This window comes from Chiloscyllium plagiosum, chromosome 20 (assembly GCF_004010195.1).
Source record: "Chiloscyllium plagiosum isolate BGI_BamShark_2017 chromosome 20, ASM401019v2, whole genome shotgun sequence".
Lineage (NCBI taxonomy): Eukaryota > Metazoa > Chordata > Chondrichthyes > Orectolobiformes > Hemiscylliidae > Chiloscyllium > Chiloscyllium plagiosum.
In genome coordinates, this window is record NC_057729.1 from 13606041 (window position 1) to 13622833 (window position 16793).

Genomic DNA, 16793 nt, shown 5'->3' on the forward strand with positions numbered 1-16793 from the left:
GAAGAAGAAGACTAATGTTAGGATGAGACGTAAAGGCTCAGTTAGGGTGCTTGAGAGTTACAAGTTAGCCAGGAAAGACCTAACGAGAGAGCTAAGAAGAGTCAGGAGGGAACATGAGCAATCGTTGGCAGATAGGATCAAGGAAAACCCTAAAGCTTTCTATAGGTAGATCAGGAATAAAAGAACATAGAGAAAGATTAAGGCCAATCCAGAATAGTAGTGGGAAATTGTGCATGGAGTCCAAGGAAATAGGGGAAGCGCTAAATAAATATTTTTCGTGAGTATTCACACTAGAAAAAGACAATTCTGTGGAGGAGAATACTGAGATACAGGCTACTGGAATAGATGGGATTGAGGTTCACAAGGAGGAGGTTTGAGCAATTTCAGAAAGTATGAGAATAGATAAGTTCTCTGCGCAGAATGGGATTTATCCGAGGATTCTCTGGGAAGCCAGTCAGGAGGTTGCAGAGCCTTCGGCTTTGACCTTTTTGTTGTCCTTGTCTACAGGAACAGTGCCAGAAGACTGGAGGATAGCAAATATTGTTGCCTTGTTAAGAAGGGAAGTAGAGACAACCCTGGTAATTATAGATCAGTGAGTCTTATTTTGGTTGTGGGTAAAGTGTTGGAAAATATTATAAAAGATAGGATTTATAATAATCTAGAAAGGAATAAGTTGATTAGGGATAGTCAAAATGGTTTTGTGAAGGATAGGTTGTGCCTCACAAATCTTATTGAGTTCTTTGAGATAGTGACCAAACAGGTGGATGAGGGTAAAGCAGTTGATGTGGTGTATATAGATTTCACTAAGGCGTTTGATAAGGTTCCCCATGGTAGGCTATTGCACAAAATATGGAGGCTTGGAATTGAGTGTGATTTAACGGTTTGGATCAGAAATTGGCTAGCTGAAAGAAGACAGAGGGTGGTGGTTGATGGGAAGTGTTCATCCTGGAGTTCAGTTACTAGTGGTGTACTGCAAGGATCTATTTTGGGAACACTGCTATTTGTCATTTTTATAAATGACCCATTTGAGCGCATAGAAGGATGGGTTAGTAAACTTATGGATGACACTAAGGTTGGTAGAGTTGTGGATAGTGCTGATGGATGTTGTGGGTTACAGAGGGACATAGATAAGCTGCAGAGCTGGGCTGAGAGGTGGCAAATGGAGTTTAATGCAGAAAAGTGTGAGGTGATTGACTTTGGAAGGAGCAACAGGAATAAAGAGTACTGGGGGCTAATGGTAAGATTCTTGGTACTGTAGATGAGCAGAGAGATCTCTGTGTCCATGTGTGTAGACCCCTGAAAGTTACCACCCAGGTTGATAGGGTTGTTAAGAAGGCATACGGTGAATTAGCTTTTATTAGTAGAGGGATTGATTTTCGGAGCCACGAGGTCATGCTGCAGCTGTACAAAACTCTGGTGTGGCCACACTTGGAGTATTGTGTATTTGTTCTGGTCACTCTAGGAAGGATGTGGAAGCTTTGGCAAGGGTTCAGAGAAGATTTACTAGGATGTTGCCTGGTATGGAGGGAAGGTCTTATGAGGAAAGGCTGAAGGACTTGAGGCTGTTGACGTTAGAGAGAGGAAGGTTGAGAGGTGACTTAATTGAGACATGTAAGACAATCAGAGGGTTAGATAGGGTGGGCAGTGAGACTCTTTCTCCTCGGATGGTAACAGCTAGCACGATGGGACATAGCTTTAAATTGAGGGGTGATAGATATAGGACAGATGTCAGAGATAGATTCTTTTCTCTAGTAGGGGTGTGGAACACACTGACTGCAACAGTAGCAGACTTCCAACTTTAAGGGCACTTAAATGGTTATTGGATAAACATATGGATGAAAATGGAATAGTGTAGGATAGATGGGCTTCAGATTGGTTCCACAGGATGACACAACATCAAAGGCCAAAGGGCTGTACTGCGCTGTAATGTTCTATGTTCTGTAAGCTTAACAATTACAGTGGAAAGTTCAGAGGAGTAAGAACCATCTCGATCTCTTGGGTAACTATCAAACCGAACCCCTGACTCACTGCTCAGCTCTGACATATCCTAGGCATTCAACCACTTAACCTGGCAGCCTATCTATGCCACAACCTACATACCTCAACTATCTCTGTGCCAACTCTATCATTTACCTTACAGGGAGAAAGTGAGGACGGCAGGTGCTGGAGATCAGAGTCGAGACTGTGGCTGTGCTTTTCCAGCACAAATCAGGCAGCACCTGAGGAGCAGGAGAGTCTACCTTTCAGGCATAAGCCCTTCATCAAGAATGACGCTTGTGGGCCAAGGGGGCTGAGAGATAAATGGGAAGTTCAGTGGGGCTGGGAGGAGGGTAGCTGAGAATGCGATAGGTAGATGAAGGTGGGGGTGAAGGTGATAGGTCAGAGAGGAGATGGAGCGGATAGGTGGGAACGAAGATGGACAGGTCAAGAGTGCGGTGCCAAGTTGGAAGGTTGGATCTGGGATAAGGTGGGGAGGGGAAATGAGGAAACTGGTGAAATCCACATTGATGCCATGTGGCTGGAGGGTTCCAAGGCGGAAGATGAAGCGTTCTTCCTCCAGGTGGTAAGAGTTTGAGATGGAAGAGGCCCAGGACCTGCATGTCCTTGGGGGAGTGGGAGAGGGGGCTTAAAGTGTTTGGCCACAGGTTGGTCTGGCTGCTTCATGTCCCGGAGAGGTTCTCTGAAATGTTCTGCAAGTAGGCGTCCTGTCTCCCCAATGTAGAGGAAACCTGCCACCACTAGAATTGCAAAACCTGCACCCACACTTTCCCCCTCACCTCCGTCCAAGGCGCCAAAGGAGCCTTCCACATCCATAGGAGATTTACATGTACTTTCACACCCATCATTTACTGTATCCATTGCTCCCGATGTGGTCTCCTCTACATTGGGGATACAGGACGCCTACTTGCGGAATGCTTCAGACAACATCTCCGGGGAAGATGCACAAAGCAACCCCACTACCCCTGTGGCTGAACACTTTAACACACTGTCCCACTCCCCCAAGGATATGCAGGTGATGGGTCTCCTCCATTGCCAAACCCTTACCACCTGCTGCCTGGAGGAAGAATCCCTCATCTTCCGCCTTGGGATCCTCCAACCTCAAGGGATCAATGTGGATTTCACCAGTTTCCTCATTTCCCCTCCCCCCCACCTTATTCCAGATCCAACCTTATAACTTGGCACCACCCTCTTGAACTGTCCTACCTGCCCATCTTCCTTTCCACCTATCCATTTCACCCTCCTCTCTGACCTATCAACTTCACCCCCACCTTCATCTACCTATCGCACTCTCAGATACTTTCCCTCAGTCCCACCCCCTCCCATTTATATCTCAGCCCCCTTGGCCGATAAGCATCATTCCTAATGAAGACCTTATGCCTGAAATACCGATTCTCCTGCTCCTCAGATGCTGCCTACCCAGCTGTGCTTTTCCAGCACCACACTCCCCACATTTATCTTACAAACTTATCATTTCACAGCATCATCTAAACTGTCAGCTAGGCATTTAGACTTCAGGATATGTTGCTTAGCGGTACAAAAGGCCACATGGTTTCAACAATGATCTTGTTTTATGCTGGATCTATGGGTCAGGTTAGTAATGGATACCCATGTCCAGGAATCTCCAGCGTAGAAGACATCTTAATGAAGGTAGATATTTTGTAATTCGATTGAGGTCAAGAGGACATTCCAACTCTGATTGGAATGTCTAAGCCATTATTCATCAGACACATAATCAGTGTGAAATATACCTTTACTAAGAGTGTGAACTGTGCTTGTGAGGCTGAATCTTAATGGGGAGTTGGATTTCCCTGTCACTTTTAAAATTTTCTATTCTGAGTTGTGAACGGACTGCTGATCCATATATGTTGATCTACATCAGAGGAGAAACAGGAAATTTAACCCTGACAAACCAAATTTAGCAAACTGGTGAAAAGATAAACTTATATTAGACAGAGCAAAAAAAAGGTTGTTAAAGCTGTGCCAAACAAATACAAGAAGGATAATAAAAGAAAAAGAATATGTTTGATTATGGTCTTCTTGTAGACTTATCTCTGCTGCCATATTTGATAGGAGATCCACCTATGATTGTGAGCTTTGTAGCTTTTCTCCTGACTATTACAATGTATGACGACAATTGGCTCAGTGCACAGACACACAGAAACAGCTCCAGTTGCAATGTGACTATTTCGAATTATGATTAAGCAGCTTAAATTAGCATCTGAGTGCAAATGCTTACCAATGGAGAGCATACAAGTATTGAGGGAAACACATTTCTCTGCAGGTAATCAGCAAACTGAGCCCAAGATAAGTAGCTGAGAATGAACCTGCCTTAACTAAACCAGGGACTGTGACACTTCTTGTAAGGCAGAAGAATAGTGAATAAAGATTACAATATCATATTTTATTACCTTGAGATTGAATTCATTTCCCAGCACTTTTAAATCATTAAAATTAAATGATCCATTCAAAAGCTATGATTGTTTAAAATTTTGTAAGCTGAAATACATTTTCAATGGAGAAGATTCTATTAGACGCTGATTAGTGTCTTTCTATTCAGCAGAAATGTTCGATGATGAATGAGTCATTTTTTTATATATTAAGAATGCCACACTCTGTTTCAAATTCATTTTATGTTCAAGTCTAAACTTGATTAGCTGTTTTCGCAATTTTTCCTCATGAAATGACATATTTCTGATACGAACAGCAACTAATTTTGGAAATGAACAAGAAATGAGCAAAAACTTGGCAGACGAATTTGAATGTGTGAAAGTGTGATGGAGGAAGAATCAAACAGCAGACAATTATTTAAACAGAGAGAGACTCCAAAATAATGCAGAGGGAGTTGGGTGTTCTTATGCATGAAACACAAAATGTTAGCATGTCAGATGGAGGAAGTAATTCAGAAGGCAATGAGAATTTTGTCCTTTATTGCTCGGAATTAAAGGCATGGCCGCTCCGGGGACAGTGGCAGTTTCAGTCCTAGTATCTAAGAAAGGACAAATTGGCATTGGGAGCATTTCAAAAGAGATTCACTATGTTGATTTCTTGGAAGAATAGTTTTTTTTAATTTATTTACAGGGTGTCTCTGGGTAGACAAGCATTTATTCCCCCTCCGTAATCCCCCAGAGGGCAGCTTAACTGTCAAGCGCATTGCTCTGGATTCCCATTAGATTAGATTAGATTCCCTACAATATGGAAACAGGCCATTTGGCCCAACAAGTCCACACCGACCCTCCGAAGAGTAACCCACCCAGACTCATTCCCCTACATTCACCCTGGACTAATGCACCTAACCTACACATCCCTGAACACTATGGGCAATTTAGCATGGCCAATTCACCCAACCTGCACAGCTTTGGATTATGGGAGGAAACTGGAGCACCCAGAGGAAACCCACACAGACATGGGGAGAATGTGCAAACTCCACAGAGTGTCACCCGAGGTGGGAGTCGAACCAGGCGCGGTGAGGCAGCAGTGCTAATCACTGAGCTAGTGTGTTGCCTCCGTGTAAGCCAGACTGGGTAATATTGGCAGATATCCCTCCCTGAAGGACATTAGTGAACCAGGTGTAGTTGAGACAATTGGCAATGGATTCATGGTCATCGTTAGACTCTTGAAGCCAAGTCCCCAATACATTAGCCAAATTTCTGGATTAACAGTCTAGTGATAATACCACTGAGCCATTGCCTCCCCTAGAGGTGGAGTTGACTTATCAAGAACAGTTTTGGAGTCGTAGAGATGCACAGCACGGAAACAAATCCTTTGGTCCAACCTGTCCATGCTGACCAGATATTCCATCCTAATCTTTCCCACTTGCCCATATCCCTCCAAACCCTTCCTATTCATATACCTATCCAGATGCCTTTTAAATGTTGCAATTGTGCTAGCCTCCACCACTTCCTCTGGCAGATCATTCCATTCATGTACCACCCTCTGTGTGAAAAAGTTGCCCCTTATGTCTCTTTTATATCATTCCTCTTTCACCCTCAACCTGTGCCCTGTAGTTCTGAACCACCCCCAGCCCAGGGAAAAAGACTTTGTCTCTTTATCCTATTCATGCCCCTCATGATTTCTTTAACCTTTATAAGTTCACCCCTCAGTCTCAGATGCTCCAGGGAAAACAACCACAGCCTCTCCCTATAGCTCAAATTCTCCACCTCTGGCAACATCCTTGTAAATCTTTTCTGAACCCTTTCAAGTTTCACAATATCCTTCCGATAGGAAGGAGACCAGAATTGCACGCAATATTCCAACAGTGGCCTAACCAATGTCCTGTACAGCCGCAATATGATCTCCCAACACCTGTAATCAATACTCTGACCAATAAAAGAAAGCTTTAAATAGGTTAGGCTTTTATTCATTAGAGTTTAGAAAAAGGAGGGGTGATAATATTGAAAAATACAAAATTCTTGGTGGGCTTGACAGGGTAGATGTTGAGAAGATATTTCCACTTGGGGAATCTTGAATTAGAGGCCAAGATTACAGAGTAAGGGGACCCTCATTTAAAATTGAGATGCAAAGGAATTCCTTCTCTCAGAGGTTTAGGGTTATGAAATGGGAATGTATGGAATTCTCTACCCTACAGAGAGTTGTGGAGGCTTGATCACTGGAAGTAGTTAAAGAGGAGGTCAACCAATTTTTGAAATATTGGAGATTTGAAGGCTATGAGGAGCTGGCATGAAAGAGAAGTTGAGGCCTGAGGCAAATCAACAAAGATCTTTATTCAATGGAGGAGTGAGCTGAGGGACTAAATGGCCTACTCCTACTCCTATTCCTTATGTTCTTATGTTTCCAGCTGCAAACTTTCTTCTGGCAAATATCTTTGGCAGCTTTGTCCCCCGCTGTTCTGCAATGCCATGCTTGCAAGGTGCCAGTATTATTCAAAGCTTAGGTGCTGTGTGTACACTTTCATTCCTCAGTTCCAAGTGTGTCCTTTACAATTGTCTATTCTCCCTTTACATCTTAGCCGATCTCTGGGCCAGAGTGATACCCTACAGTAGCATTGACTAGTTCCCCACAGTGTCCATCCACTCAGCTGTTGAGAAACAGAAAACGTCTGTGTGTGTCCTTTACATATTCCACTGTCCCCTTTAACAAAATTCTAACCAAGCTTTTCAGTGAGTTTAATTGGCTTATTGGGAGAATAGCAGGTTACATGTCACTCCATCCCCTTTCCCTTCTGAGAGTTCACTTCAATCCAATATTTTTGGGACATAACATTTCTGTTTCTGCCTTTAGGGAATCCCTAAATTTTCAGTCTATAATTCTGTCAATATTTTAGAAGTGTAATCACTGAGTGCTGATATATGGATGCAGGACTTTCAAGACCTTGATTAACAGAACAACATAAAAGCAACTGCATGATCCAGCAATATAAAGTCAACATTATACAAAGGTGATGGTTTTAGCTATGAGGGTATGTAAGTTATTGAGTTATATAGTCAAAAAAAAAATTGGACTGCGAGGCATTGCAAACAGCAGGGAGCTAAGGGCTAGGTAGTGTGTGTAGGTATTGAATGAAAGAAAGAATCAGATGGATTGCTGTTAATCTGATTGGAGTATCCATTATGTTTGGATTTAAAATGCTGAGATGGTGTCTACATTAGAGTTATAGAGAAGGAGTAAATTAACATGAACATATACTGATGGTGTTCCCACTTTCCTGGTATTTCCGTTTTTGGCATCAGCAAATTCCTTCTGTACAGCATTATACACATCAAATAACAACCCCAGGCACTTGAGAGGTATTACTTGAATATTTTGGAGTGAACTACACATTGTGCATGCAGCTAACTCAACAGGAAATCTCACATCGAAGGTACTAATTGCTGTCTTTTGTCTCTTTTTCTATTTTATTACTGACTTGTTTTGTCTGGAAGAGGTATGAAATATTTCCATTTTTTTCCTGTACTCTTCACCTTTGTTTTTAGGAAGTTAACAATGAACAGTCTTTTGCTAGGCCTTTGCTGCTAGTCCTGTTGTTCTGAATCCCCAGTGCTCTTATTATTTTTCTGGAATTTGGATGTGGATGTCTTTTTTTAAATCAATCCCCTACCATAACATAAAGCTCATCTGGGCACCATGATGAATTACATCAAAGATATAGCACAAGACTATTTGGCCCAACTGGTCCAAACTGCTCCAAAATCCCCTAACAGCATCAAACACACAAAATGCTGGAGAAACACAACAGGTCTGGCAGCATCTGTAGATAGATAAAAAGAGTTAATGCTTAAAATCCAGTGACCCTTTATCATAACTATAAATAGCTAAGAAAGAGTGATATTTACATTGATGATGGGTTGGGGGAATAAAATACATGGAGCCTAGGTAAGAAAAAGGAATGGGCAAACAAAAATACTGCAGATGATAAGCCACAAGAGAGAGAAATGCTGGGTAGGGTAATAATGACAAGGGTTGAAGATGGGTTGGCTGTGCCAGGAGCAACACATACAGAACAGGACTTAGGGGGTGTACTGGAGAGATAACAAACATAGAGGAAGGGTGGGAATTCATGTGCTGACATAGTAAACGTCAATGTTGAGTCCTGAAAGTCGCAAACTACACAAGTGAAAGATGAAATGCTGTTCCTCCAGCTTGTGTTGAACCTCACTGGAGCATTGCAGCAGGCCTGAGAGAGAAATGTTGACATGGGAACAGGCTGGTGCACTGAAGTGGCAGCTGGAAGTTTGGGGTCATGTTTACAGAGAGGGTGTAAGCAATTGCAAATTGATCATCCAGTCTGAGTTTTGAGGAGTGTGTTCAGTAGACTAGATTGAATGAAGTGCGGGTAAATTGCTGTTTCACTTGGAAAGCGTGACTGGGGCCTTGGATAGTGAGGAGGAAGCAAGTAAATGGGCACAGGAGGGGAAGTGTGTAGGGTGGGTGTTGATACTGGATGAGGCTGTCCTGGAGGGAACAGCCCCTACAGAAGGTTGACAAAGGAGGGGAGGGAAATGTGTCTGATGGTGGCATCCTGCTGGACTTAGTAAAAATTATGGCTTATGATCCTTTAGATATGGATGCAGGTCAGGTAGAAAGTGAAGACTGCGGGACCCTTGAATTTGGCAGGGAAGGAAGGCGCTCAGGGCAGAAGAGTGGGAGATGGGTTGGACATGGCTGAAGACCTTGTTGACGAAGGGGGCAGGAACACCTCGTTTGAGGAAAAAGATGGATGTTTCTTGGGTGGAAGAAGACATAATTAGAACAGATACCGTGGAGATGCTGATACCACTTAGGCATTTGATTTTCTTGTGTATGTTGAAAGTTGAGTTTGTCACCACTATGATGTAACCACTTGGATTTTTAAATGGCTGGATATGGGAGAAGAAAAACTGGTCAGTTTCTTTTCCCAGCCTGTCATGCCATTTTTGATATCTCCTGTACCTTTAGATTGCATAGTAAGAGCCAAGAGCACTGATGTCATACTGACAATTGACTGTCTTGTTGGTCATTCATGGAAACTTCTTTAATGCTCGCAATTCAAGTGGAGGGTTTAAGTGGAACTCTACATTCTGTGTTTTTAGTCAACCTTATTAGATTTGTTATGACATGCCCCTATGATGGGTGGGACTCAAACACAGACCTTTCTCATGTTCTAAACCTAGTATGAATTTCAAACAATAAAAATGTTTAAAATCCCCGAAGCTTTGTAATGCTGCAGGGAAGGAAGAACACAATGGATTACAATGTTTTGCATTTTCTTGGGTGTAACCAACATTAGAATAGATTTGTATGGGTTAAAAATAAAATTACTATTGTACTCAAATAATGCACATCATTAAATGTGAAAGACATTACACTGGAAAAACAGATTTCTAAACTCTATTCTAATTAACTGCGGCTTCATGAATTATGGATAACGAATGATTTTATATAATCTTGTCTTCTGTTTTCAAGACATTTTCCTGAAAAGCTTTCCTGTCAAAGTGACTGAGCTGAGGGGGAAATTCCTCATAATACAAGAAGAAAATGGTGGATTGACAAATGAACAGATTGCTTCTTTACGGAGGTAAGCTTTCAAGGGAGAGATTTAGTAATTTGCACCATTCAGAAATAATGTGTCAGAGAAAGAGAGCTATACGGCTGCCATTGTGAGTGGTAAACTGTTCTCATGCTGTTTTCAAAACAAGACTAATTATGTTAACAAACACAAAACAATTTTTAACACTTATGCCACTTAGCCTTCCTTCAACAATCTACAACAATCTTTTAAATCCCACGCTTGGAATTATTTAATCGTTGTTGCTTAACTTATTTTGACTTACAGCTATCCTCTTATCAGTTGGTGTTTTATTTGTGTGTTCTGTGAGTATGAGACACACTGAAAGTGTCGCACTTTATGTCCATTCCACAAGAATGTTAAGGAGGGAACCTTCCCAAGGTATCAGTGGTGCCTTTGAGGATTTGGAGGAAGGGGAACTGGGGGGAAAAAAAACAAAGTTTCAGTGTGTTCAATGTCCAGGCACTTTTGGATGCAATTGTTGTGTTAGCAATCTCTACTATTGCTCATTATGTTTGTAAGAGTTCTGTGGTAGATTTGCTCCTACTGTCCTCTTTCAGGATTGAAATCTACAGGGCCTACTTGGTTCAGTGTGATTGAAGAAAATCACTTGGTAGTCCAAGTGAAATAGTTAAAATGGCAGGTAGCTGAAATTTTACTGCAGTAATGCAATCTTCACATTGCCACACAAACTCTACTGTCTGTCAGCACCTCATCAATTCCAATGAGACAGCTACACTGAGAAAGTAGTCAGCAGTAGTATCAGCAAGCAGGAAAGAAGCAGAAAAAGTCATCCCCCAACAGTGAGCTGCTATTGAGGAAGTGGTGTTGTGGGATGGGAGCTGTTGGAAGTGTTTGTTGGGGAAATTGTAGTGAACACTCCTTGGTAAATGTCAGCATTAATAGCTAAGTCATTGGCTTATTGAGCTGACTGTATGAGGGGCTACATGTGGACTACACCGAGGAGGAACATCAACCTCAGCAGCAGATGCATGGCCTTTGGCTAAGGCACAGGAGGCAAAAGACAACATTATGTTCTCCATAGGGTTTACAAGTAAATGTTCAGCTTTCTGGATCTAATGGAAGTTGCTATTGACATGTGTACTCTTTGGAGAAAAACACCAGTCCTCAAGGCCATGGGTGGGCACTCAGTGCCCATTGTAGACAAAAGATAGGGGTCTTCAATTTCTTCATGTATCATGTCCCAGTGTTTGGTTTCAGACTGGTCAGGGTGTCACCAGTCTTAGGCTGTGATTGCATCATCTGGGTGACTGGTGTCATTATGTAAGGTCATCGTTCAACGTTATATTTGAGACTGACACTGCCATTCAGACCCAAATTAGTTTTAGCTTCAGCTCCAAAGCAGGATTCAGTTAAGTAAAAGGCATGATGACTGTATCTGAAGGACTATTTGAAGACATGTTGAGGCCAATTGTCCATTAGGGCTACCAGCGAACAGGGTCATGGGGTTTCTGAAAATGTATCATCAGCCCCATGACCATTCAGAGGGGCAAGTGAGAATATTGTGTTTCAGAGGTATTACATAGTGTGGGGGTGTACTGCACTCAACTCACCATGGCACTGAAGAGAGAAGGGTATCTGGAGACAGAAATAAGATCAATGCTCAGCCTCCTCTGAATGGATTGATCAGCTGGTACACTGTGACCACCCAGAGGTCTTGTTGAGGTGATTTTAAATTGACCAGCTTGCCAGGATGTCCTCATTCAGGGAAATGTGTGTGCCATCTTAGACTGCAGTAATGATAACCTGTCCATGTCACCAGGTGTAATTGCAGTCACAAGCCTATCAATGTGAGCACTTTTCCTGGATAGAAATAATTCACATTCACTATCACTCCATGCTGAGACTGTGGCCTTCAACATTGATAGAGACCTTAGCCAGGCAGTTTCTGATAGTGCTTTTGACATGAGTTCCTGTGGATCAACTAATCCCCTCTGCACTTTGGCTGAAGTTGATGTTGCTTGCTTGGTCTGTACCCCAGCTCCTTCTGGACTGCATTCTCAGGTTCAGCTGCACACCAATGTTAACCAGGCAGACAACTGTTACACCTCCATACGTCTTGGAGCCATTACTGAAATGAAAAGGTCAGTATGAAGTACTCAGGCCAATGCACTGTTCCTCCAACCACTTGGTGGCCTGCAACATAAATCTCCCCTTGAATATGTGTAATACTCTCACCTGTCTGACAAACAGCATCACAAACCTGACTGCCCCAGATGGCACATCGTCTCCACCTGCTCCTTCCCCACTGAACTTACCTCTGCATACTGTGACACTACCCTACCCACCCCACGTACATTTGGGACACCACCCACACCCCTCACCACATCCATGACTTTCGTTTTCCCAACCGCCAACTCTTCATCTTCACCATGGACATCCAGTCTCTGTACACATCCATCCACCATGATCAAGGCCTCCAAGCCCTCTGCTTCTTCCTCTTCTGCTGATCCCTTCCACAGACACATATTCAATTAGCTGCACTGGTCCTCACCCTCAACAATTTCTCCTTCGAATCCTTCCACTTCCTCCAGACCAAAGGGGTAGCCATGGACCCTGGCTATGCCGGCCTCTTCATCGGGAACGTGGAACAGTCTATCTTCCACAACCCCACCCGCACCATTCCCCACCATTTCCTCTGCCATATCAATGACTGTATCGCCATCACCTCATGCTCCCACGAGAAGGTTCAACAGTTCATCAACTTCACAAACACCTTCCATCCCGACCTCAAGTTCACCTGGACCTTCTCAGACATCTCCCTCCCCTTCCTGGACCTCTCCATCTCCACTTCCAGCGATCGACTCAATACAGACATCTATTACAAACCCACCGACTTCTACGGCTACCTGGACTACAGCTCCTCCCACACTTCTTCCTGTAAAAACATTATCTCTTATTCGCAATTCCTCCGCCTTCACCGCATCTGCTCCCAGAAGGATCAATTCCACCATAGATCATCCCAGATGGCCTCTTTTTTTCAAAGACTGCAATTTCCCCTCCCATACAATTGACGATGCCCTCCACTGCATTTCCTCCACTTCCCACACCTCCACCCTTGAACCCCACCCTTCCAATTGCAACAAGGATAGAACCCCATTCCCCTCGCCCCAGTCCTCACCTTACACCCACCGACCTCTGGATTCATCACATCATCCTCTGCTATTTCTGCCACCTACAAACTGACCCCACCACCAGTGATATATTTCCCTCCCCAATCCTTTTTGCGTTCTGGAGGGACCATTCCCTCTGCGACTCCCTTGGTCCTCACCCCTTACCCCATTCCCCCCACCAACCCACCTTCCATGCCCAGCACCTTTCCCTGTCACCGCAAGAAGTACAAAACCTTCGGCCATACCTCCTCCCCACCTCTGTCCAAGACCACAAAGGGTACTTTCACACACATCATCATCTACTGTGTCCGTTGCTCTCGATGTGGTCTCCTTGATATTGGGGAGACAGGATGTCAACTTGTGGAATGTTTCAGAGAACATCACTGGGACATCTGCACTAAACAACCCCAATGCCCTGTCGCTGAACACTTTAATTCCCCCTGCCGCTCCGACAAGGACATGCGAGTCCTGGGCTACTTTCACCACCAAACTCTCGCCACCCGACGCCTGGATCAAGAATGCCTCATCTTCCGCCTTGGGACCCTCCAATCATGGGATCAATGTGGATTTCAGCAGTCTCCTTATTTTGCCCCCCCACCTTATACCAGATCCAACCTTCCAATTCGGCACCTCCTTCTTGAACTGTCCTACCTGTCCATCTTCCTTCCTACCTATCCGCTCCACCCTCCTCTCCGACCTATCACCTTCACCTTCACCCCCACCTTCATCTACCTATTGCATTCCCAGCTACTTGCCCGCAGCCTCAACCCCCGCCCATTAATCTCTCAGTCCCCGGGCCGCCCCTCATACCTGATGAAGGGCATCAACTCTCCTGCTCATTGGATGCTGCCTGACCTGCTGTGCTTTTCCGGCACTACACTCTTCGACTCCTGGCCTCAATGGTAAGACTCACAACTCCACCATCTGGCCAAGGAGGAATCTCTGACACAAGGCCACACCACGAACTTTGCTGCCCCACTCTTGATCACTTTCAGTATGACCCCTGAGTCTCAGTGTCTCAGGTGACCTGAACTTGGGTGGAGCTGCCCTCTGTCTGCTGACGGGACTGTCCTCAGTTGCCACTCCCTCCATCACCTGCTGCTGCTCATTTGTAACATGTTGCTACCATTCTGCCATGATTTTTGGAGAGAATTGAATTCTGACCATGTGTGTATCTGCACTGGTGGAGGATGCACCTGATCCCTGAGATGGCTGTACCTTCCTGAGAGTGTAGTACTCATGTGAGGTCCATGTTGCTTCTTTAACCAGTCATCTGCTCTGCCTCTGGTATTGTCTCTGCAGGAAAGGCACAACCTTCATTTCTCTATGGCTAACACCATTAGACATTTTGCTATATTTTAACTGTGACCTGTGTGGATGAGGAAGCTGCTTGCACAGATATGATTCTGGAACATTCTCTCTGTTACATGCTTAGCTTTGCATTTCTCAGTGTTTCTTTTTTGCTGCCAGTCTGAGGAGTTTTCTCTTTTAGCACCAGGATTGTCAACAGGGACCCTCCATCCCATCGTCACCCCTTTTGTAGGTATTGTTCCATTCTTCCTGTAAGCTGTGGAACAGCATTATTAGGAATGAAAGGGGTGCATATCAAAAGATACAAGCACATTTTGGGCACATTATGCTACAAAGTCCATGCTTCTACCAAATACTCACCTTTGCATGCCACCTATTATTCCCAACTGGTTGCCTGCTGGAAACTTGACCTGGAGGGTGCATTGTGTTACAGATCAGGCAGTGGTCCTCCTACCTGAAAGCTTTCCAAGTCCTTAAAGCATTACATGGAGCTGGAATGATATAATGGCTCAGTTGGGATAGGGATGGCTGACAATGTTTTCTGTCATGTGTCGTTCCTGTCAGCATCCTGTTTGCACCCTCCTTTAATGATGTTTCCATGCATCTTGCTTGTATATGATTTATTGTACCCTGTACAGTAAGTTGTGTGGCTATGTACCTGTGCAGCTGAAAGGGAATGTTGACGGAAGCCTTTCTTACCCAAATGATGGACAGCTACCTCACAAACCTATTGGGTTCTTATTAAAAACTGGAAGCTTTTATAGTTACTTTTTGATCGGGGAAATGGGGCCCATCCTCCTTCACCTACTCTTAGCCCCCTCCCCCGTCATGGCCATTGGCCACTGCTGTTGAATAAGTATCCACTTTTGGGAAATGTGTTCTTCATGTTATCATTGGTTTACATTATGTCAACGTTTTAACATATTTACTCTTGTGCTGCATGACAAAAAAGAAAGCTGTGGGATTTATCAATTAGTCTTTAGAGGCTTCTCCATCTTAACTAGATGGTAAGCACTTTAAGTCATTTTCTTGCTCTTGCTCCCTTCATCTTCCACACTGGTCAATAGGGTTATAATGTGTTATTGCTGGAGGGCCTCCTATTGGCCTTCCAGCAACTGATACCTGCTGTCCATAATTGGATGGTGAGTACATTCCCCAGTTACTAATTGGCCACTCCTATCAAAGCCAATATTATTGATTGTTCCTGAATATGAGAGGTTGGGCCCCATGGAAACTTTATTTTGGATATTTCTTACATCCCTCTACATTTAGTTAAGTGTCAGTCTTGCTGAATTAACCAGAAACAAAACAACTGTAACACTGAAAATGTTTATACAACTAACTTTTATCTAGAATGGATAGGAAATTAATTATGTGGAAGCTTATTCCAGCAGTACAACCCCACCAGCAAAATATCCTATGATCCAATCAAAGAATAACCTGTTTCAGCATTACCAAAGGATTCCACTCAATGATTATTCAAACATATCTAGTTGAGGTCAGAGGGTACTGAAATCTTTTTGATACCTAAACAAAATTCTAACAATATACAAAAGGCAAATTGAGCCTGGATTCCTTGGGCTGAATTGTCCAGCTGACATGGGGAATCTGACATTAGACCCTAATAGAAGTTCAACACTTTGCCCGTTTTAACAGCGCATTTACTGGCACAACATTCCAGAAGGCAGCCTACTAGATGGGCACTTCCATGTAGTAACAAAGCCAGCTTCATAGAATGAGTTTCCTGATTGGGGCTGTCAATATGGTCCAATCAGGGAGCTCTTGTTGACAGCCCTGGTGAACAGAAGTATATGACATCCTGTTCATGCTGACAGTTGGCTCTGAGGGAGCTGGGTCAGAATCAAGGATGCTCCACATGTAAATAAAGGATGACTTAATGATAGGATTGCAGCTTCTGTGGAGTTATTTCACTCCATGCTTGCTGTCTCATTTGAGTATGCTGGGTCATTGTATATATTCAAGGTTGAGACAGATTTTTAATGAATAGGTGTATTGTGGGTTCTAGGTGTCAGGCAGGAAATTAAAGCTACTATCAGATTAGACATAAAATTATTTAATAGTGGAGGAGGTCTTGGGGTTTAAATTCCTACTTCTCCTATTTCATATGTTCTAATGATAGTGGGCAGGCTTCTGAAGCCCAATTGGATGGCCCACAGCATGTTGTAGCTGCCACCTTTACCAGGAGAAGTGGGCACTGAACAAGACAGAAAGGCAAATGTCACATGGAGACACTCTCAGGTACTTGTATTGAAGTCATCAAATGAAATGGCCGAGGGTTGGTAGGGCCACTGGTGTGGAATGAAACTCTTTCAACGAATTTGCTT

At 43.6% G+C, this 16793-nt stretch overlaps 1 protein-coding gene across 3 annotated transcripts in view; it reads left to right on the forward strand.

The window, feature by feature from the left end:
* LOC122560035 overlaps positions 1 to 16793 on the forward strand; it is a 120284-nt gene that overhangs the window by 51924 nt on the left and 51567 nt on the right. For all 3 annotated transcript variants that reach the window (XM_043710208.1, XM_043710209.1, XM_043710207.1), the window contains exon 9: positions 9901 to 10012. In XM_043710208.1, the coding sequence (XP_043566143.1) occupies positions 9901 to 10012 (112 nt within the window). The remainder of the gene's footprint in view (positions 1 to 9900; positions 10013 to 16793) is intronic.